At 36.0% G+C, this 23,391-nt stretch overlaps 1 protein-coding gene across 1 annotated transcript in view; it reads right to left on the bottom strand.

Moving 5' to 3' along the window:
• Zswim6 (zinc finger SWIM-type containing 6) overlaps positions 1-23,391 on the bottom strand; it is a 181,295-nt gene that overhangs the window by 44,027 nt on the left and 113,877 nt on the right. Inside the window, exons 3-4 of the mRNA XM_048368406.1 lie at positions 14,792-14,940; positions 11,268-11,418 (exon numbers count right to left, since the gene is read on the bottom strand). Of these exons, the coding sequence (XP_048224363.1) occupies positions 11,268-11,418; positions 14,792-14,940 (300 nt within the window). The remainder of the gene's footprint in view (positions 1-11,267; positions 11,419-14,791; positions 14,941-23,391) is intronic.

The following is a 23,391-nucleotide window of genomic DNA, read 5'->3' as shown; positions in this document are numbered from 1 at the left end:
GACTCTACCCCCATTTATGGGAAAGCAGTGGAAAGGCAAGCTCAGGGAAAATGTTGCTAGTGCCTCATGCCTCTTTATGCTTCCAAAGAGGTATACAGCATCATTCATTCATTCACATTCACAAACATTTAATGAGAACCAACTATGCCAGATATGCTTTCGGTTTATTTTATTTTGTTTGTTATCTTTATAAGGAAAAATATTTTTTCTTTCAGTGTTCTATCTCATTAGTCAAAGGGGAGTGAGATGTTCAAGTGGATAACACTGGGTAAAAAAATGTAATAAGGAGTTCAGACAGGGTGGCCAATGCAAAAACAAACAAACAAACAAAAATAAAACAACTCAGCTACTTAAGAGGCAGAGATTCAGAGGCTATGCTGAACTATGTGGCTACCTTGATCCTAACATAGGTAGAAAAATCAAGCCTTTGATCAAAAAGTGACATTCTGTTCCAAAATAACAAAGCAAAAAGGGCTGGAAGTGTGGCTCAAATGGTAGAGCACTTGCATATTGAGTTAAAGGCCCTGAGTTCAAAACCTAGTAACACCAAGAATATAAGGGGGAAGGTAGTGAAGAAATTAGTTTTAATGTCTCAATAAAGATAGCAACTGACAAGACTGTCAGTATTAAATACAAGAGGCGTTTTAATGATTTCAAAACAAAACAAATATCTCATGTTCTACTTAGTCAGCATGTTTAGGGAAAAACACCTGTGTTGGATTGGCCTATTATGTAATCTCATTGCAGGGGTCACTTTTTTTTGCTCTAAGCAGCATTGTGAAGCATTCTCCCTAAGAGGATTTCCTGTCCATTCCAAGCTTATATTTCACTGAAGTGCCCTTTTTGGCATCCTCCCTTTCAACCATTCAACCTTGCTCATCCGCAAAGAAAGACTGAGGCTTTCAGTCTTAAATAAAACTTCAAGATTTGACTCTTACTTTATAAATACTTCTCATACTCTGAAAGTTTGATACAGCAACAACAAAAAAAGTGAACTTTAGGAATGTCTTCAGAATGAAAGGGTGGAGAAGCACTACATCAAGGGCTAGCTGATCATGGACCCAAACCAGCAATTTGGCTTTCTATTTGAAAGGTAATACTTGTAACAGAAAGCAACTCAATAGATTTGAGTGAGTTAGCCACATTTCTGAAAGCTACCATCACTATTTCTGGTTGCTTTATTTATTCCTGGTCACTAGGTTGGAGTTTGAAAAGTAAACTGAAGACTAGTTATTAACTCAGTTTAGTGAGTATCAAAAAGCATCTGTATCATACTACAGAGGGATCTATGCTTACTTCAATTTCGTACATTTTTTTTTGGTCAATTGTAGGGCGTGAACTCAGGGATAGTGCTCTACCATTTGAGACACGGTGTCACTTGTGGTTTGGGGGTGGTTAACTGGAGATAAGAGTCTCATAGGGACTTTTCTGCCTGGGCTGGATCCTCAGATCTCAGCCTCCTGAGTAGTTAGGATTACAGGAGTAAGCCATTGGTGCCCAGCTCTCAGATTTTTTAAACAAATCATAAAAATAAGGTAAGGCAATTATCAGGCAAGTTTATAACAACCTCACAATTATTCACTTACCATAAATTATTCAGTGTCCTGACCCCCCCAACATAAGAAATAGTTATTAACATGTTACTCTTTACTACCCAAAAGGAGTGACTATTTAACAGCTTAGTGAAGTCAGTGATTTCCATGTGCATAGTTTTCATCTCAGAACACTTTATTCTAGAGAAATGATCATGGAAAGGCTAATATGTACCAGGGTAAAAGTCATGCTGCTGTGCTTAAGAGGACCCTGTATCCTTTTCTTAGTACTTGCTTCCTCTACCCTCTTGAACAGCAGGGATGGGAAATAAATAGCCATGAACTATGTAAGGCCAGCAAAATCAATTGGTACATGACAGGATAGACACACATGCCTCTCATCAGCTTCCTGAGGCCAATCTGCCTGTACTGATAATTCTTAATAGCTCACAATTGATGTCATAATATCCAAATCTCCCTTGGCACAAAGGTTCCCTACTCCTGCAAGGGATTCTACTGGACAAGAGCTGACCACCTGCTACCTCAGAACAATCATTTTTCATTCCCTTGGGGTTTCTTCCCCCCATATGCATCTACCTAAGCTTCTGTCAACAATGATAACATTTATAAAACACCCTGTTTGTGCCATCTAGAGCGGCCTAAGTAGCTGCTTCTTCTTCCCTGCACATTCCCCTTTGTTCTCACTCCAGCTCTTGGCATCCTTGATTCCACAACAAAGTCCTTGGAAATTCCAGAGGCTTTAACATGAGGATTCTTAAACCTCTTTTATATTTCTATGATGCTACATCAAGGTAAGAAGTGTCTTTCTTCATTTCCATCCTCCTCCTCTCAGTCTAGATTGACAATCTTGCAAGGAAGAGTTCCCCTGCCAGATTCCCCTTTGGTAGCTGTTTCTAGAGGGAAAGAATAGTACTGACACATAGGAAGTGGGAAAAGGAGAGAACTTTTTTTTGAAATTCCTGTGAGAGAAAAAAGGACACAATATACCAACTCTGATTGCTGTTAGTCATTAATGTAAGAAGAGTATCTACTAGCAGATGGACTTGTGATGTAGAAAGAAACAATATAACATAAAACAATGTAACTGAAACCCATTCTTGGTATAAATAATGCTCCCAGCATGCTACATATACATGGTAACAATAAAGTATATTACAGTGAACCACAGGCATCTTAATTTCTAACCAAACCACCAGTCTATTACAATAGAATTTTACAAAAACATACAATAAATAGGCAGATCATTAAGACAAATGATCTAAGTCATCTAAATTTGTTACAAATTATCTAATTGTACACCTAAATAAACAGTATCTTAAGAATGTCCAATAGGTTAAGTATTAGAATCAAATACCTGTAATGAATTCCTTTAATCCTAAGAAAGTCCTATTTTCTATCAGTATGTATTTTATTTTTTTCTCTTTATTTTCACTCTTCAACAGTTCATAGTATTACATAGAAATAATTTATCCTAAGTTCATTTGCTGTACAGAAATATACATTGTTTTTGCTAACTTTGTGATACAAACTAGAAGTTACTTTACTATGTAAAGAAGTAGAGAATAAACTTCTGTCCCCACAGCACAGGAAGAACTCAGAGTCTTCTGACCCAGGAAAGCGAAGCAGTCAGTTTTAGAGCTATAGTACAGCATGAGCTATAGTACAACAGGAAAAAAAAAAAAAAAAAAAAACTCTGGTCCTTGTAATGAAGAAAAGGAAACCAAGATAAGAGTGCATACTCCATTCCAGAACAGGACATACCCCTGTGCAAGATGGATCTGCAGATCTTACAGATCATATGACATAATATAATTAGGATTAGATACAGACCAGAGCAAACAAACTGCGGGCAAAAGGTCTTCACAGTAGCATGTCGTATCTGTATTTATCATAATCTTCTTAAGTTGTTATATAATATCATTCTCAACTGCATACATCTGGCTATTCTCCATCAATGTATTTGTTTTCCCAAAGAATCTAAAGTTAAGAAGTCCCTGAACATATGGTACCAGGTGGTTGGCTAGACTATACTAGGCAAGCTCAGCCAACTGGTACCATCAGGATGGTGGCACCATGGGTCGATAGGTCAGGCAGCTTTACCAAGGCTTATTTCCATCTAGGTAAGCTTCATTCCACAGTCTTTTTAGAGTAGAAAGAAGCATGTAATAAGTCTTAGAAAATGAGTTGATGATGATGTCTAGATCGGTGGTCAAGTATCCTAAGTCACTTAAATCTGGAGTCAAATCCCTGCCCTGTTACTGTCACCTCAGATCAATTTCTGTAGCTTTCTTATGCTTCAATTTTCTTACCTTCAAAATGAAGGCAAGTAACTACGTCCTAGTGTTATTTTAAGGATTAAAAGCACCAACAAAATAAACACAAGCAATTAAGAGCTGATGAATATAGTACTTTATATGTAGTGTTGGTAACTATGTTCTTCTTAGTAGCTGAACCAAATGGGAACTCAAAGCAAAAATCTAGGTCCTATGCTACTGGTTTAGTATCTCCTTCTCCTTTTTAAAATTAAGTACAAAGACAAATACAGTTAGATTGAAAATTTTACATGTAATATTTTTGATAATGAATATTCTTTCCCTTTGTCTTTCTCCGTGATACTCCTCCTTTCTGGATTATTATCACTATTTCCTTCCCTAAAACTCAGCCCTATGAATACCTTGTAAAAACTATATTAAGTTCAGTGCTATAACAATCTTTGTACTAATTTGTATAGAAATTATTCGATCAAGGTATCCTCAATTCATTATTAATTTATCATGTCTCTTCATGTTTGCCATCTAACTCCCTCCTTACCACCAGTACCACCACCAATAGTAAAAATCAAACACCAAATACTTTTATTCCTCTGGACATACTACTTATTGACTACCAACTGAGAGACCAAGCCTGGTGCTAGTGGCTCACCTCTGTACTAGCTACTCAGGAGGCTGAGGTCTGAAGATCTCAGCTCAAAAGCCAGTTCAGGCAGATAAATATAAAAGACTCTTACCTCCAATTAATCAGCATAAAGCCAGAAGTGAGGGTATGGCTCAAGCGATAGAGCACCATCCTTGAGCTTGAAAAAGCTAAGGGAGAATGCCCTGGCCCTGAGTCCAAACCCCGATATTGTTGTGTACATGTGCACGTGTGCACACATGCATGTGCACATACACACACAAAGTCATCACTAGTGAGATATAGTAGGGATAAGTCTATAATCTCCTTGTACCTATAGGAAGACAATCTAGTAGATGACAAGCCATCCCTGCTATGTAGTTCAACAGGAATGCATTGTATATTCACAGTTATCTGGAACTGTCCAAGTTACTCGCATCCTTTTGCTGCAACAAAGTTTTGAAAATTGCTATTTTCTTCAGGAAGTAGCAAAGAAGTAAAATTCCTTATATGAGAAACCACTTTGGAATACTTTCTAGGTCTCAACAAGAAGCAGTGACTTCTAAACCATTTACTAACCTTCACCTACTTTAAAATGTGAAACTAAAGGACTAGATATAGGCAGTTAATTCAGTCTACTGCTTTCAGAAATCTAAGGTAGCCTTCCCCAGAAATTTCTCCACAATTATCTCCACAGCAGATTTCTAGTGTACACAAAGACCCTACTAAATTACTGAAGAGTAACATTTTGAATGTGTGGCTTAAACGTATTTTCTACCTTATTTACCAATAATGTGGGTAGATGTGGAAACCTGATGATTTGTATCTGAGAGGGAAGACAGGACAGCATTGTGGGCTTATGGAACAGGTGATTTTTATTATTTTCCCAATAGGTAAGCTGAGTTTGCTACCACTGACCACAGTAAAACATTCCCTGATTCCAAGTGTCATGACCCTGTGCACTACACAGTTTAGAACCTGCCCCTAGAAAATAACAGCTATTGCCTAATCCTTACACTGAAATTCAAACTAGAAAGAGACATCTATGTCTTTCTTTCTTCGCAAAGAACTGAGAAGATATAAAGAAAAAAATCTCTAAGAGCCACCATTTTGTTTTATGAAATAAGTGAGCTGAGCATAGACAGAAGCTTGTAGTAACAACTCATTTTCCTAAGAAACAGGATTCACATGCTAAAGAGTAAAGCACATTACTCAGCTCAGAGAGAAAGCTAAACAATATTATATAACACCTGAAAATTAAAATTTAAGAATCTTTCCCTGTGATGAAATTGTAATTAAATTTTATTGAACTCTTTCCTCTAATGACAGCCATTTTAATTACGTTTTAATAGACTGGCAGCCACAACTTATAGTTTCATGAAGCAAAGTAAAATTACAGTTTAGGAAGGCATTTAAGGAAAGAGACCCATCAGTGCACGAGAGGTTACAATATAGTCCCTCATCCCTGAAGACCCTCACAGTAATTAAGTATATGGAACAGACAGCCATTACAAGTAACAGTAGGTATGCTTGCCATCAGTCAGCATTGGATTATTCTTTGAATTCATGGATCTGCTTTCCAGAAAATATGCACATCACGAAATAAGGACTGGAACTACAGAAGTGTATGCTCTACAGCTTCTCCCAATGCACAGCTTCTATCAAATGTGCAGCTGTTACACCAATACAATAAGACATTCTGCCTTAAGACTGTAATACATACTTTTTCTTATAGCTATTTCTTATGCAACATTATTCATCTTGAGAACCCTGCCGTGTGTTTGGGAAAATAAACATCATGTACCAAAGTAAAATTAATATCTGAAAAGTGATTCATGTACAAGATAAATGCATCTGCAAATGAGATGCAATAAACAAGGATCTTAATAGTATGCATCTGTATCTATTTCACATGCATCTGTATCTATTTCATACTACATTATGAAAATCAGGGAGTAAATCACATAGATTAACTCAGACCAAATGAATATCATAGGCACTTATATTAGAAAAGAAGAACTAAGAATAATCAGTCCCTTTGTTAGCTAGAGGATGGATAAAAAATGGGCCTGTGGCTACTACAAACAAGTTTGTATGTATCTGGTGAAAGAAAACAGCTAAAATATTTTTTTTACTAATTTTAAAAACATTAATATTTAAACTTTTATAAATCACTTGTAATAAAACTGTAAGTCTGGAGGAGAGTTATCTGGTTGTATGAAAAGATTTTGCAGTCTCTGGCTGACAAACTAATCAGTCCAAATCCCTCTGCCAAGAAGCAGAGTGACTTGGCTAAGACACTCTCACTGTACACTTTCATCACATGAAGGCTTACATGCCAAGAACTTTTGCATTTTTTTCCTAGTGTATTGGCCACTGCCAGAAATGGACTCATCGAATCCACTGGTGCTAAGGAGTTAAGCATCTGAGATTTAATTTAACAGTTTCAGCTTTATTAAGCTGTCACAGAGCGGCCCCACTTTGATAACAGTAGCTGCTCCAATTATGGCTTGGTTTAGGGTTGACAAGTATAATGATTCATTCGTGGCACATGAGAAGCAATAAAAGGTTGTTTTGCATTACAGCTTTAAAAATGTGGGCACTTTTTTCATTTAATTTGTCACTTAGCTTTTGCTAAGAGGACATTTAAATTGCAGTAAAAGGCAAATGGGGCTTTTAGTTTAAATGTAATCCCCATATTTAAATGATCTGTAATGGTGCAGTGTTGGAGTGGGAACACTATTGTCTCACAGTGGGTCCTGATGGTGACATGTGACATTTGTATTCAGGTCCTGTATTATCCATGTGGCTAAAGGGCTTCCAATTTCATTTCACAGCCAGAAGCCTGCAGAAAACACCAATTAACTTGCAGATCCCATTTGCCGACAAAACTCAGCCTCTTCTCAATGTCTGGCATCTGGCAGTGCTCAGCATTTAATTCCAAAGCAGAGCCTTGAAGCAATGTGAGCCCTGTGTAGGGGCACAAAGTCAAATTCTCCCATTTTATTAAGAAGCAAAGCCTTTCTTTCATAGTCTAACTTCTAGTTAATTTTTTGGTGAATGAATATTAAGATGCGAGAGCTATTGTTACTTCTATTGGGATTCTTCACAGGACTTAGATCCCATTAATATAGCAAGTGACATCTGCTTGCCAGCAGAGTACACAGGAGCATTTCTTACAGCCTAATAATGATTGGGAAGGAGGTATTAGGAGAAAGATAGTGGAGAAAAGAATTATTCTTCATCCTGATCTGAAATCAAATCATTTGTATAAAAATTAGTTCTTAATTAGTACAAGAGCATAAGACTGAAATCATCTGGTAGAAACTTTCACCCAGTGAAAACTTATACTTTTGATTGAAGGGCTGACATACACTATTTTCAGAACTTGGAAAAGTGAGCTGTGACTATGAATCACATGTGAACACTTTGTAAGTCTTATATGACTCTATCATTTGTACTTTTTCTTAGCCAAAATATCCAGATGCTATTTTCTTCCTAATCAGTTATTTGTAATTCTGCTTTCTAAGCATCAAAGCTCTATTAAGTTGTATTCATGTAATAGTATTCCAATACTCTTTCTTTAAATGATCCCCTTCATCAAATGTTAATCCTTTATAACTTCATAAACCCACTAGTCAGCTCAACATGTAATACAGAAAGACAAGCTACAAAGAGTTTACTTGGAAAAGTAAATCACTTAGTATTCTATGATGATGATTTTTTTTAAATCTATTACTTTTGTGTTAAACAGTACATTGTTTCCTCAACTATCATTCCAATATATGGAAACTATCTACTATAGTTATACATTGATTTAAATTCCTTAGGAGAGAGACTACTACCATTATATCAAGAGGCAGAAGTGAAGTACCAAGATTAGACCATTATAAAATACTTTTTAAGAAATTCTAGATTAAAAACATTAACAAATATATCCAACATTTGGCAAATGACAAACATATAAAAAAAGAACCAAGAGGTTCTATTCCTGAACACCTATACTTACTGATAAAATGAAAGCATTAATGTCAAATCCTTTACCAAATTGTTGTAGAACTCTAAATAACACAATGTCAACTTATGGATGTCTCCTAGCCTCCTTGAATTCAGCTTTGTCATCTGTAAAATGGTTCATCCCAAAAGTCTCTTTCAATTATGATCACAGATAACAGCTCTTCTTGATGTAGTCTAGACCTGTGATCAATAAGCATGAAATGGTCCATCATTGGCCACAGGGAACTTCATTAAGATGATAAATACAGCTAGCATTTTCCTTTCACAAAATTAAACAGGCAGGGATACATATATTTTTAAAAAAACTTTGTCACTTACAAAAAGTATCATTTTTTCACTTACAAAAAGACATCATTACTTCCTCAGCTCAGCAGTGAGAATTGAATGATGAGATTCATCCAAACATATTTCTCAGTGTTGGACCAATGGAACAGAACTGAAGACTCAGAAATAAACAAAGAACTATGGCTACTTAATCTTTGATAAAGGAGCTAAAAAAAATAGGATGGAAGAAAGCATCTTCAACAAATGGTGCTGGAAAAATTGGATCAACACCTGTAACAAACTAAAACTAGATCCTTATATATAATCCTGCACCCAACTCAATTTCAAATGAATCAAAGAACTCGAAATAAAATCAGATACCCCAAAAACACTACAAGAAAGAATAGGACAAACATCTGGGCCCCTTGGCACAGGATGAAACTTCCTTAAAGGCCCAGAAACACAAAACATCAAAGAGAGGTTGGACAAATGGGACTGCATCAAACTGCAGAGCTTCAGCAAAGGACATAGTTTGCAAGATAAACAGAAAGCCCACAGATTGGGAGATCTTTACTAGCCATACAACGGACAAAGGTCTCATATCTAAAATATACACAGAACACAAAAAAATTAAATTCCTCCAAACAAATCCTCAAAGAACCAACGCGCCCCCGCCCCCCCCTCAAGTGTGGTAAGACCTAAAAAGAGACTTCTCTGAAGAAGAAATGAGAATGGCCAAGAGACACATGAAGAAATGCTCTACATCACTGGCCATAAAAGAAATGCAAATCAAAACAAAATTGAGATTCCACCTCACCCCAGTAAGAATGTTCATTATCAGGAAAACTAATAATAACAAATGCTGGAGGGGATGTGGCCAAAAGGGAACCCCACAACATTGTTGATAGGAATGTAAACTTGTTCAACCACTCCGGAAAGCGGTATGGAGGTTCCTCAGAAGGCTAAACATAGAGCTCCCCTATGACCCAGCAGCCCCACTTTTCGGTATCACCCAAAAGATTACAAATAAGACCACACTAAAGACACCAGCACAACAATGTTCATCGCAGCACAATTTGTCATTGCTAAAATATGGAACCAACCCAGATGCCCCTCAGTAGACGAATGGATCAGGAAAAGGTGGTACATATACACAATGGAATTCTATGCCTCCATCAGAAGGAATGACATTGCCCCATTCATAAGGAAATGGAAGGACTTGGAAAAAATTATACTAAGTGAAGTGAGTCAGACCCAAAGAAGCATGAACTCTATGGCTTCCCTCATAGGGAATAATTAATGCATGTGTAGGCTAGTCGTAGCAGAAGATCACAATAGCCCAATAGCTATGCCCTTATGAACACATAAGATGATGCTAAGTGAAATGAACTCTGCGTTATGGAACCAAATGTTCTAACATTGTTGCAATTATTTTCAACATGCCATGTGAAACCGTACTTTTTTTTTCTCTTGTATTCCCTTTCCCTTTCACCCCCTCTCCCCCGCCCATCACTGTAGCTAATCTTTGTACCCTGGATACTGTGTATTAGAACTAGGGAAGGGAAAGGGAAATATCAAAATCAAGAGACAAAGGATAAAAAGACAAATGATTCCAAAAGCAATACTTACAAAACCATTTGGTATAAACTACTGTACAATTCATGGGGGGAGGGAATGAGAAAGGGGGAGGTGGGAGAAAAATTAGGGAGGAGGTAACAAGGGATAAGAAATGTACTTGCCTTACATATGAAACTGTAACCACTCTGTAATTCACTTTGACAATAAAGGGGGGAAAAAGCACTTGCAAAAAAAAAAAAATTCTCAGTGTTCTTTTAATGAAGAAGACTAGAGGATTTCTTATTTTTTCCAACCACCTGCTATATTTGTGCACCAATAGCCACAAGGGTTTATGAAATAACGCAGAATATCATACCCACCCTTAATAATTCTGTGGAGAAGAGAAGCAGAATCCCAAATTTTAGCTAAGTAAGTAACAATCTCATTAAATTAAACAGCTATTTTAAAATAATGCAGCTCATTTCCAAACATTTAAGGGTTTGGAAAAAAACCTTTAAAATCCTTCATGCTCATACTTTTTTCAAGATCAGACTATTTCTATCCCAAAATGTTGCCAAGATTGTTTTATGCAAAAGCTAGCCCAGGTCATTACTCCTCCTATTCTTCTAATCAGTGTTTATTGGCAACATCTTCAGATGAGCATCTTTGTCATCAGCAATTTTTTTTTTTTTGGCCAGTCCTGGGGCTTGGACTCAGGGCCTGAGCACTGTCCCTGGCTTCTTTTTGCTCAAGGCTAGCACTCTGCCGCTTGAGCCACAGCGCCACTTCTGGCCATTTTCTGTATATGTGGTGCTGGGGAATCGAACCCAGGGCCTCATGTATATGAGGCAGGCACTCTTGCCACTAGGCCATATCCCCAGCCCCTTCAGCAATACTTTGACCATGTACTTAAAACATTCAATTATGGTCTTCATCCACATACAGCTCAATGGTAATTTGTCAAAAAAATATATTTTTTTTTACCTAATTCATCCCAGAGCTGCCTGTATTTGTCAGTCATTGCAGTGCCTTGTTGCCTCCAAAGTGATAGGCGAGGGTCAGCCATGAATTGCTCTGTGATCAAGGTCAACATGCGGGCCCCATTGGAGTCCCTCATCTTCAACATTTCCCGCACCTAGTGGAGAAAAAACAGATGAAAACATTTTTTTTTTAAACTCAGAAACACAGAAGATAGATCCTATACTCTGAGTCTTCATACCCTCAATATATTCCTCTTAAGCAAACCAAAATAGTTAAAACCACTGTCTATCCTAACTTGAAATTTAAACACAGAAATAACTACTCATCATTTTATTATGTTTTAGAACCCATATGAGGAAAGAAAGCTTCCCTAACTTTCTAATAATTCCAAAGAAGTCTTGGTTGTGTTTGACACATCTAATCAGGGTTAATAATTAAACTGTGTTCCATATGTCTGGTAAAAACATGTTCTTGAGGTCTCTATCAAAGCTTCTACCTATCTAAACCAAGAATGTGTGTGTGTATGTACACACACACACACACACACACACACACACACACACACACATTCTAACAAAAGAGGTAACTAGCCAGTTCATGATATAACAAACCATAGAAATGAAATCTGGTTGCCAGGCACTGGTGGCTCATGCCTGCAATCCTAGTTACTCAGGAGGCTGAGATCTGAGGATCACCATTCAAAGTCAGCCCAGGCTGGAAAGGCCACAAGACTCATCCCCGGCAGAAAACCAGAAGTGGTGCTGTGGCTCAAATTGGTACAGAACTATCCTTGAGCTGAAGAGCTCAGGGACAGCACCCAGGCCCAGAGTTCAAAACTGATGACAGATTTAAAAACAAAAGAAAAAAAAGAACAAAAAGAAAGAAAAAAGAAATCTGGCACTGGAAACAAGTATCGGAACCTAACTAGTTTACCAAAACAGGTTTTAGCAAGGTGCTGGCTGCTGCTTCATGGGGATGAGATGGCATGATTGCACTAGCCTACAGAAAAACATCAAAACAATAAATCACAAGTTTGCCACCTTCCTGCCCTCCAACGAATTGTACCTTAGCAGAACCTAAAGCACAGACCACTGAAAACTCTTCAGTAATCTTTTAAATTGATCTGAATATGTTACAGCCTCTCTCTGAGTCAAGCTAGATCTTATTGTCCCTATTTCTCTTGTTCTATACTTCCAAAATAAAAAAGGAGAAAAGCAACACAAATATAAATCTTTGCATGAAACTATAATCCATCTATTCCCAGTCTGTGCACTTCTATGTACTCAAAAAATCAGAATCCCAACAGAACACTATTTGTCTTTGTGGGAAATTAACTGAAACAAGAACCTCTTTTTTTCCAGGATTCTATGAGAAAGCCAAATGAAGGAGGAAACAGTGGATTGCAGTAAAGCAGCCCAAATTTAGGAGATTACAAGTCCTCCCTCAAACTTGAACCCCAATCAAGAATGGAACTTCCTTAGCCATTTGAGAGTGAAGGTCTTGTGAAGAACCCACAAAGGTTGTGCTTCCACAGGAGGGTTGTTTTAGTACTCCTACAAATTTATTCCCAGTATGGAAGCAGTATAGTCAAAAACAAAAACAAGTGAAGCGTGGGAGGAAAAAAATGGAGTATTTACTGGATATTGTGTTAAAGAGTTTTATATACAATTATGAATACCATTTAGTCATCTTCAAACAAATACATAAAGTAGATAAGATTATAACCCCCATTTTATGAATTATAAAACTAAGCCTCAGAAAAGTTAAATAACTTGCCCAAAGATGAAGGGTAACAGCCAGAATCAGAACCCATATCTGCCATAAAAGATTATGCCATTTCCAAAATTAGATGTTATTGCTTTTCACACAGCATTTATAATATGCATAAAATATAAAGGAACAAAAATAGATAATGTAAACTGATCTAGTAATAAATGTTTTCTATTATTCCCAGTTGGTCAGTGTGCTTTGTGAGAACACTTGGAATACTTCCCATACATTTGAGTATACTTTATAATATAGTTTACATAATCAGTATGTCAATGGATTTAATTAGTATTTTTCTTATATATTTCCAATATGTTACCCAATTACTAACTGGGCAACTTATGAGTTACTAACTGGTAATTTATTTCATAGAAATGAAATAAAGGATTTATTATTAAACATATAAACTAGAGCACTCCATTCATCCAACTCAAGTCTATTGCCTATAGGTCATAGGTCTTTACAGACTTGGCTCTTAAGATATTACATGAATCTGAAGTGTCTTTATTACCGAAAGATGATTAAATCATGTGAACTACTTAAATGTATTTCATTGTAAACTAGTTCTTGGGTAACTGGTAATCTACATATGGCCTGGAGAATAAATCTTTATTACCAGACTACATTATTTTCTGGCCATATCTAGTCAAAATGTACACTGATACATCTAAATTAAAAACAAATTTAAAAACAAATAAATAAAATTATTGTGAATATTAGACAAGATATTCAACAAAAGTATCAATGAACATAATTATTTGTTCCCTTAAAATCTATTTTAAACTGGACACTGTTTGTTGGCTCATGCCTGTAAATCCTAGCTACTCAGGAGGCTGAGATCTGAGGATCATGGTTTGAAGGCAGTCAGGACAGGAAAGTCTGTGAGACTTATTTCCAATAAACTACTCAGAAAAGGCCAGAGTAGTGATATGGCAGAGTGGCAGAGCACTAGCCTTGAGCAAAATAAGCTCAGAGACAACAGTCTAGCCCAGGGTTCAAGCCCAAGGACTGGCAGGGGGAAAAAAAATCAATTTTAGTACATTACTCATAATGTACTAAATGACTATGCCCTCAATGAAAAACAGACTGCTACAGTAATTACTTAGAAGGGTATTTTATATAGTATTTAGAATGTTTTTATGGTACTAAAACAACTATCTAATGTAAAAGACATGGGTTCTGTTTACAAAACCTTGTGGCTAAGTTAACTGTAGGTTTTAGGCTATCAATTCTTGATGGTGAGAATGAATGCTAGACATGCACTCAGAATAACTTTAGGAGGTATGTCACTATCAGTTTTAATTTTATAGGTAAGGAAACTGACTTAAATAATTTGCCAAGGTCTGTATAATTAGAACTCTGAAATCTGTATGACTCTAAAAGCCATACTTTTATGAAATATAAAGATGCTCACATTACTAGAACAAATATATAAGGCACATATAAAGGAACATATTTAAAATCATGTTCCTCTTGAAAAAATAATTTGAAAAAGAAAAAAGATGGCATGTTAAATGATAAGCTATTCATTTTTTTACTATTGAAAGATTATAATTTTATTAATCGGAACAAGACAAAAAAATGTCCCACACTTTGTCAAAGGTCACTTAATCAAATGAAACTTGCATTACATACAAAAGTTTCTAATTGTTTCATTTACTTAGACTATGTTCTCTAATTTTAAAAGTCTTTATCCTACCATAAACAAAGATCTTACTGTATACAAATATAGAGATTTCTTTAAAAATAAACAATCATACCTTGGCAAAGAGCAAATTAAGCTGCTTCCCTGATCCGTGGTACCCGCCCTGGGAAAGGAACAGTTTAACCTGTTCTTGAACCTGCTCTTCATCTAAGTGCCAGCAGTTTTCATCGTCTATACTAGCACCTGCTGTTGGATCAGGAGCACCTAGAAAGAAAAAAGCAACACATGTGCTAGATAAAAAAAATCTATACTCCAAAGATTCTGATAACAAACTTGAAAATGATTCAAATTGTCTATCTTTGCCTAGACACTTTAAAAGCCAATCTTAATTTCAATTATACATACAAATTTACGACTGAAAATAGTCATTTTTTATTTCCAAAATTTTCCTGATTTGTGATAAGCCAAATGTAGATGACTTTGGAACTGAAATATTTCTATATTTAAATATCAGATTCTTTAAAGAGATGAATTTACAGGTTTTCTAAAGAATTAACAAGTTACAGAAATGTTTTACTATAGTGATGTTTATTTAAAAAATAACTTGTAGGGCATGCTATAATAATGTTTTCTAAGACATTAGAACTCAGCAGAGTATTTCACTTTTTACTATGCTAATTCAAGAAGCCCTAACCATTACCTGCCATTGTATAAATGCTGACATAAGTCTTTAGTTGCAGAAAACTGAAGATTAAAAAGGGAAATCAAGCCACATGGGAACAGGCACTGCAGCTGTTGTAGTACACCAGGTTGTAGTATCACCTTGCCAAACTGCATAAATATTTTATTGCTGAAGTACACACAAAAGATAACAGCTATGTAATAAGCCCTGGGTATGTAGACTATATTAGAAATTAAAATGTTATCAAGATACATACGTAATAACTAAGTTTTACTATTTGCTTAAAAATACAACTAAATGGTATTTTAAAGCCTAAGATTCACAAGGAATTGAAAAAATTCTAAAAGCTTTTCACTTTTAGTGTATCATCTCCTTATCAATTTGTAGGTGTGGTTTTAAGATAATTTTCTTGTCCCTTAATGAGGTAATGCAACCTCAACTATTCAAAGAAAATAACCACAAATATCTGCTTAGAAACGGGGCCTACAAAACCCTAGTAAAGGAAGGCAGGACAAGAACTTGATTAAAGTAGGGTTCATTCATTCATTCACTCAGCCAGTGAGCATGAATGTTGACTTGGTTCCTGTCTGCTTCTTTCTAGACTTGAGGATAGAGTAGTACTGAAAACAGACAGAATTCCTGATCTTAACAAATTTACTGTCTAGTACAAAGGCTTAACAAAGTTGTTGTTTTTCTTTTTACAAAGACTCAAATAAGAAATATACTTTATAGCATGTTAAATATGTTTATTTGTATGTGTGCTATTAATCTGAAGGAAATGTTCAGTGGAAAAATATTAACCCTACTTTAAGTGAACAGTATGATATTTTCTATTCTATCTCATTTTTAAAAGAACCTGTGGAGTTACATGCCTATAATCCCAGCACTTGGGAAGCTAAGGCAGGAGAATCACAAATTCAAATCAGCCTGGGCTACACTGTGAGACCCAATCTCCAAAAAAAGTACTTATCACAATATTTGAAACTGATTTCATAGCATAGCTTAATTGCAACCATGAATCTGGAAAATACTGTTGTACATGAGATAGATATTAATTTAATAGTCATATGATTATATAGAATGATAAATGACAGCATCTGCTTAGAGAAAAAGTCAGGGCCCAGAGAACCTATCAGACAACTCTTAGTTGGTTTTCAAATTGCTAGGGTAAGACACCAAAAGTAGCAATGAACTAGAGGTCTTAAGTGGATTGAAAGTTAACTCAGGGAGGAGAAATGAGATGATTTATGAGACAAAAAAAAGAACAACATGGAGGAAGAAACCCAACAGTAGAAGATGAGGGGAAGGCATTCCTACAGAAACAGAAGCCAGATTCTCAAGGCCTTTGTTACTGAGGAGCTTTGTTTTTGTTTCTTGTTTTTCCTTGAGAGTAATGGATGCGAATTGATCAGAAGGTTATCTAAAGTGGGAGAATGGAACACTAGACCAGAAGTGGGGTATGTAGGCCTTGAGGCTAAATTATAAGGCCCACAAAATCATGTGCTTCATTCATGTTGGGACAGATATGTATGCTTCTTGTTGGCTTCTGCTGGCCCATCCACATGTATTGATAATGGGCCACAAATGTGATATTATCCAAATAGACTTTGGCAGAAAAAAGTTCCTTACTTTGTAATGAAAGAATGTCTGCCTTATAAGCATCCATTTCAACCCTCCTACCATGAAATATTAATTATGCAGCCATAAAAAATGAATTGGAGAGTCTCTATATGCTACAATAGCAAGATGTCTAAGATATACTGTTGAATGAAAAAATTCAAGGGAAGCTATTTTAAAAGAATGAGCAAGAGAAGGCTGGTTTTCGTAGAAATAAGGAGGAAAGGGCTGTTCTAAGAAGGGACTGGGAAATCAGGCAGATATTCAAGCTCCTTAAGAGCAAAAATTTTATCTACTCTGTTCACCACTAGTTCTTTTCACCTAATCATTATAAGGTAACCAAATACTCAAAGGAAAGGCAGTAAAGGAGAACAGAAAAGTTCATGGAACTACTTTCCTCCTAAGGAAAGGACTTCATATGAAAGGATAAGAAGTACTTGATAGTATCCTGACACACAGGACCTGATTTCCCCCTCCTAATATACTTGGGGGTTACTATAGATCACAATCCCCATTCCACAGGAAAACAAATTCTAAGTGGTAATGGCTTGTCCTACAGCTACACTGTCAAGTTTCTCTTCCCTGCCAATGAACACAGCCCAGAGTTTGGAGCTAAAGTTGAACCTAAGGTCATCAAAGAAACTTAAATCGAAGACAAATGTAAATAACAATGTGTTCACTAGTAGATTCTCTCTCATAAGAAGTTAGGCTATACAATGCTGTGAATAGTCAACTATTTGGTCTGCAAATGTACCTTAGAAAAATTCAAAGTCACTAAGTGAAGTGCACCAGACCCAAAGAAACATGGACTCTTATGTTTCCCTCATAGGGAATAATTAGCACAGGTTTAGGCTAGTCACAGCAGAGGATCACAAGAGCCCAATAGCTATGCCCTTATGAACATATACGATGATGCTAAGTGAAATGAACTCCATGTTATGGAAACGAATGTTATATCACTGTTGTAATTACTTTCAACATGCCATGTAAAAAAATAGCTTTTTTTTGTTGATGATACTCTTGTATCCCCTTCCTGTGGCTGTCCCCGTGCTATCACTGTATCTCATTTGAGTACTCTGGATACTGTTTATACTGGTATTAGAACTAGGGAAGGGAACGGGAATATCAAAATTGAGAGATAAAAGGATAAAAAGACAAACGACTCCAAAAGCAATAGTTACAAAACCATTTGGTGTAAACCAACTGAACTCATGGGAGGAGAGGAGGAGGGGGAGGGGGAGGGGGGAAATGAGGGAGGAGTTAACAAACTGTATAAGAAAGGTACCCACTGCCTTACATATGAAACTGTAACCCCTCTGTACATCACTTTGACAATAAATAATTATTCAGAAAAAAAAACATTAAAAAAATTCAAAGTCCCTAATTCACTCTCTGATTCTAAAGACCTTTTCATTACACGGCCTTCTGCAGAAAGACAACTACAGGTTCTCTATATAAATGTACTGGAAGAAACTTTCCAAACAACTACAGGATCCAAGCTTTTTATTTTTCCCAACAACTTGGAACTCTGTAAATATGACACAAGCCTTATATCTACTTCTTAAGGAAATTTTCAACTAGCTACTGATCATTCATTTCCACTGTTCCTTATGAAGAACTGAGATAAATAAATCCAATTTATTATACACAATGGCTACTCTCCCAAATTTTGTTATCTTTTCTTATGCTTGTTTTTGTTAGGATTTCCATCACAAAAGAGTTCTTAAGAGTCAAGCCTCAGGATTGCTTGGCCCGAAGCTATGTTGTGGCATGGTTGAAGGCATTCAGCTGCTTGGGCCAAAGCCGGAAGAGAGATTTAGAGCACAAAGATATCCAAATATTTTAAGTAGATCTAAATTTGAATTGGAGAAAAATCCAAGTCTTCTTTTATGGGCCGAACTGGCAAAGTGGACTACATTCAGATACCTTTCAATACCCAAAATACTCTTATTTTCAGGCTAAGAGCACAAAGTGACAGGAAGAATAATCTAGGGAATGACTCAATTTAGATAGCACATTTTACCTTAAAGACAGAAAAGGATATATAGACTTTCAAAATGTTACATTTTCAAATTTCTTTTATAAATCATTTAATTTACATACTATAAATTGTTTTTTTTGTCCAAGTGGACAAGTATCTGATAGTAAACAAATATATGAATTATGTAATGTTTAATAAAATTGGTTAGGGTTAAATTTTTCGGTAAGAGATTATTAGAATTAACTTACTTCTTCAGAGTGTTAAGGGAAAGAAGGCACTGATGGAGAAAAATGGCCTGTGTATAACATTTCATCACAAATAATCAATGGAGTCTACACAGGAGTTGCAAGGACAAGCAGGTACTGAGCCTGCATTAGAATTCAGAAGACTTCTGTTTAGGCACAGTTCAGAAAAATTATGCATGTTCTGGCAAATTACTTAAGTTCCTAAGGCCTCCATCTCCTTAACTCTAAATTCTGCTTTGGGGAATAAAAACTTGGGCAATACATATTAGAAGTCTTCTGATGCCCTGTAGAAAGCTTTCCAATTTAGCTGTAAGTATAAAAGCAAAGATAACTAGTGATTATAAAATAAATATTTGCTCTATATACTTCTCAACATCTTAAGAATGTAGTATGTGTGCTATACATTATAGACCAGAGAATGAGATTTCCACAACAACCTTCCACACATAATAAGTTCATGTGCTTAACTTTAATGCTGAGGCTTAACTATTGAAAACCTAGATATGTTTTGAATGCATACATTAAAGTGTTGCCTGAGCCTTAGGTGAAATATAAGGCTTGCACACTTTATTTCTACTTGGTAATCATCACCTATAATCAAAGACAAATCTTTTAGCATTCAACTTTAAAACAGGAATGCAAAGAAAAGCATAGTTCATGCATTTAAACTTTTGTTACAAAATATGCCCAGACTTGGGCAATTACCAGAATCACTATGTATATAAATCAAATGTCCCATTAAAATGTTTTAAACCCTATTCACTTTTTACTCATATTTATATTTATATTTGTAAATGCTATAATATTTACAAGTGCAGAATTAATTTTTGTGGGGATTTTATTACTGAAGCTTAATTTTTTAGTTTCAAGCCTTCAGGAGAAGTGAAATTATCTTGTAGAGGAAATAGTGAAACAATTTAATTGTCTCTCATTCCCAGACGGGCATATGATTCAGATTCACCTCCTACCTTTGATGTGATACCACAGGAGGGCAAAAAGGAATCCACAGACACACAGACAGGAAGATGCACTATCTAAGTCTTTATCTCTTGCTTCTTGGGTTGTTTTTTTTTTTTCTCAAATTTTTATTATCAAACTGACGTACAGAGAGGTTACAGTAGTATCATACGTTGGGCATTGGATACATTTCTTGTACTGTTTGTTGCCTTGTCCCTCAATATCAAAACCTATCTATCCCAACTGTTCTCTCAACTAAAAGTTAGTGCACTGAAAAAATAGATGCCAAGTCGCCACCTCAGATTGACTGAATAAGAACATTTGCTGGGAATAAAAAAAGGTGGACATGGTTGTGCTGGTGGCTTTAGTGTGGTCTTGCTTGTAATCTTTTGGGTAGATGACCAAAAGTGGGGCTGCTGGGTCATAGGGGAGTTCTATGTTTAGTGTTTTGAGGAACCTCCATACTGCTTTCCAGCGTGGTTGAACAAGTTGACTATGTTCATCACAGCACAATTTGTCATCACTAAAATATGAAATCAACCCATATGCCCCTCAGTAGATGAATGGATCAAGAAAATGTGGTACATATACACAATGGAATGCTATGCCTCTATCAGAAAGAATGACATTGGCCCATTCATAAGGAAATGGAAAGACTTGGGGGAAAAAATGATACTAAGTGAACTGAGCCAGACCCAAAGAAACATAGACTCTATGGTTTCCCTCATCAGGAATAATTAGTACACGTTTAGGATAATCTTAGCAGAAGATCACAATAGCTCAATAGCTATGACCATATGAATAATAGGACGATGCTAAGCAAAATGCACTCCAAGTTAGGGAAACAAATGGTTTATCATTGTTGTTATTTTCAACATACCATGTGAAATTATGCCTTTTTATTTTGTCTTTCTTCCCCATGATTTTACCCCTGATATCAATGTAACTGATTTTGGTACCCTGGATTTTGTATATACGTGTATAGGACTAAGGAAGGGAAGGGGAATATCAAAATGGAAGTACAAAGGAGAAAAGACAAACCAATGCAATAGCAATACTTACAAAACTATATGCTGTAAACCAACCGTACAACTCATGTGGGGGAGGGAGGTGAAGAGGGGGGAAGGAAGAAGGGAAAATGAGGGAGGAGGTAACAACTTGGATAAGAAATGTGCTCAATGCCTTACATACGAAACTGTAACCTTTCTGTACATCACTTTGACAATAAAGAAATACACTTAAACAATGTGTACAGACATGTTAGATTCTGTTTTTGAAGAGAATGTTAAGTACAGTGGGACATTCTGAACGTTAATAATAAGAAGCATTCAAGGTGTTAAGGAAGCACAGAGACACCATTTCAGTGTACTGAATACAGCATATTTTAAGACATACATAACGAAACAACTACTTTATGTCATGAATATACTCCTAAGAATTAGACAACATTAAGGCATTCTGCACATTTTAACCTATGAAAAAATGATCACACAAATTTAGGCTGCTAATGTGGGGTAAGACGGTAATCCTTTCTCTTAATCAATTATAGAACAAATTCAAAAAAAATCACATAGTGAAAGCCTTTTGTTAACATGTTTAATATCTTCAGCCTGACTATGACCTAACTGTGCCCAAAACACTATCATCTAGATAATGCTTTTAATCATTTATACTTACTTGCAATGTTCCTTTTGGTTGGAATTAGCAAATTCAGCCTATTTAGGCAGATATAGCAGCAGATGCTTACAATGCAGATGTAATTAATTTAGTCTCTTTGGGGGGAACCTATAGAAGAATGCTATCTTCCACAGTTTTACTGTCTGCTGTTAACGCTAGAAAACATTAAGACTATGCTTTACAAAGGCATTAATACACCTGTCTTACAAGCTAAAGGAAAAATCCTACATCATCCATTGCACTGTGAGGAAATAGGCAAGATAACAAATGTTAGTGATTCAGATGCAATTCTTAGAGCAGAGAAGAAAAGTGGGAAAGTACTAAAAAATAATATGTACTGAATAAACACACACCTTAGAAAAGATTTAAAATTTAATTTTAATTAAATTCTCATTTCAATGTATAGAACTGTTGAAAAAGCCAGGGCCTTCATCACATCACCATTATTCCCTACAGAGCCCATGTAATCTGGCTGCCACAGGAGAGTAGTGTCTTCTCTAGAAGCTGTTAGAAGACAATCCATTTTCTTAACTGTGAGGGTAATAGCAGAGGAAGCCCTAGCCCTGCCACACACCAGGTTCTGATCCCCCCAACAAACTCCCTTCCTTACAGCTAAATGCCAAGAAAGTAAATAAAGGAGCACTGCCATCAGCATATATCTCAAGGACCTCAAATAGACCTGTCAGGGTTTATTGGCCTTCCTCCATTATTTTCCTCTCTTCTGACTTCATTATTCATGTCCTACTGTCATTTAATTTACTTCAGACATTGAATACTATTCTTATTCATGTATGGAAATAATGACATATTTTATATGGATAAAAGCAATAAAGTATTTGTACATTCTACAATACTCATTAAAAATGCACAATATAAACAGACACAGTGCATTACAGAAGTCATTTTCCATTATCACCTAACAAATGTGTTAAAAATTACTTGATATAAAACAGTATTTATGCAAAGTTCTCACCAAGTCTTAATTTTACAAATCAAACTCTTCAGACTTATTAAAGAGATCTGCTATGCTTGCAAGCTTTAAGAATAATTTTATCAGAGGGCTTAAATGGTATTTAAAATACTGATTCAAGGGCCAGACGTGGTGGCACACACCTGTGATCCCAGCATGCAGGAGGCTAAAATTAGATAATAGAGTGTGAAGTAAGCCTGGGCAGACCCTAACTCAGAAAACAAATGATCAGGACAACAAAAGGGGTTGGCAAATTATTTTCCTTAACTATCCTGTAATCCTACATTTGATAGAACATATATAATGTCTGGTCTTTCTGAGTCTAGATTATTTCAAGTAACATGATAATCCCCAGATCATCCATTTTCCTGAAAAAGAAATTGTTTTTCTTTATGGCTGCATAAAATTCTATTGTTAAAAAGAAAGAAAATTTCAAAGACACAAACAAGCTAACAGCATTGCCTGTCTTGGTGGGACAGAGATGCTGTTGCTGACTAAGGGAGCCAGTGAGGACTTGCCTTTTTATCTTGAGACACATTTGCACTACCATATTTATTTCAATATGCATTCTTAGTTTTAAGTTTTA

This window comes from Perognathus longimembris, chromosome 19, assembly GCF_023159225.1.
Source record: "Perognathus longimembris pacificus isolate PPM17 chromosome 19, ASM2315922v1, whole genome shotgun sequence".
In the NCBI taxonomy this organism is placed as follows: domain Eukaryota; kingdom Metazoa; phylum Chordata; class Mammalia; order Rodentia; family Heteromyidae; genus Perognathus; species Perognathus longimembris.
The sequence above is the reverse complement of the archived record's forward strand: the minus strand, read 5'-3'. Positions and strand labels throughout refer to the sequence as shown.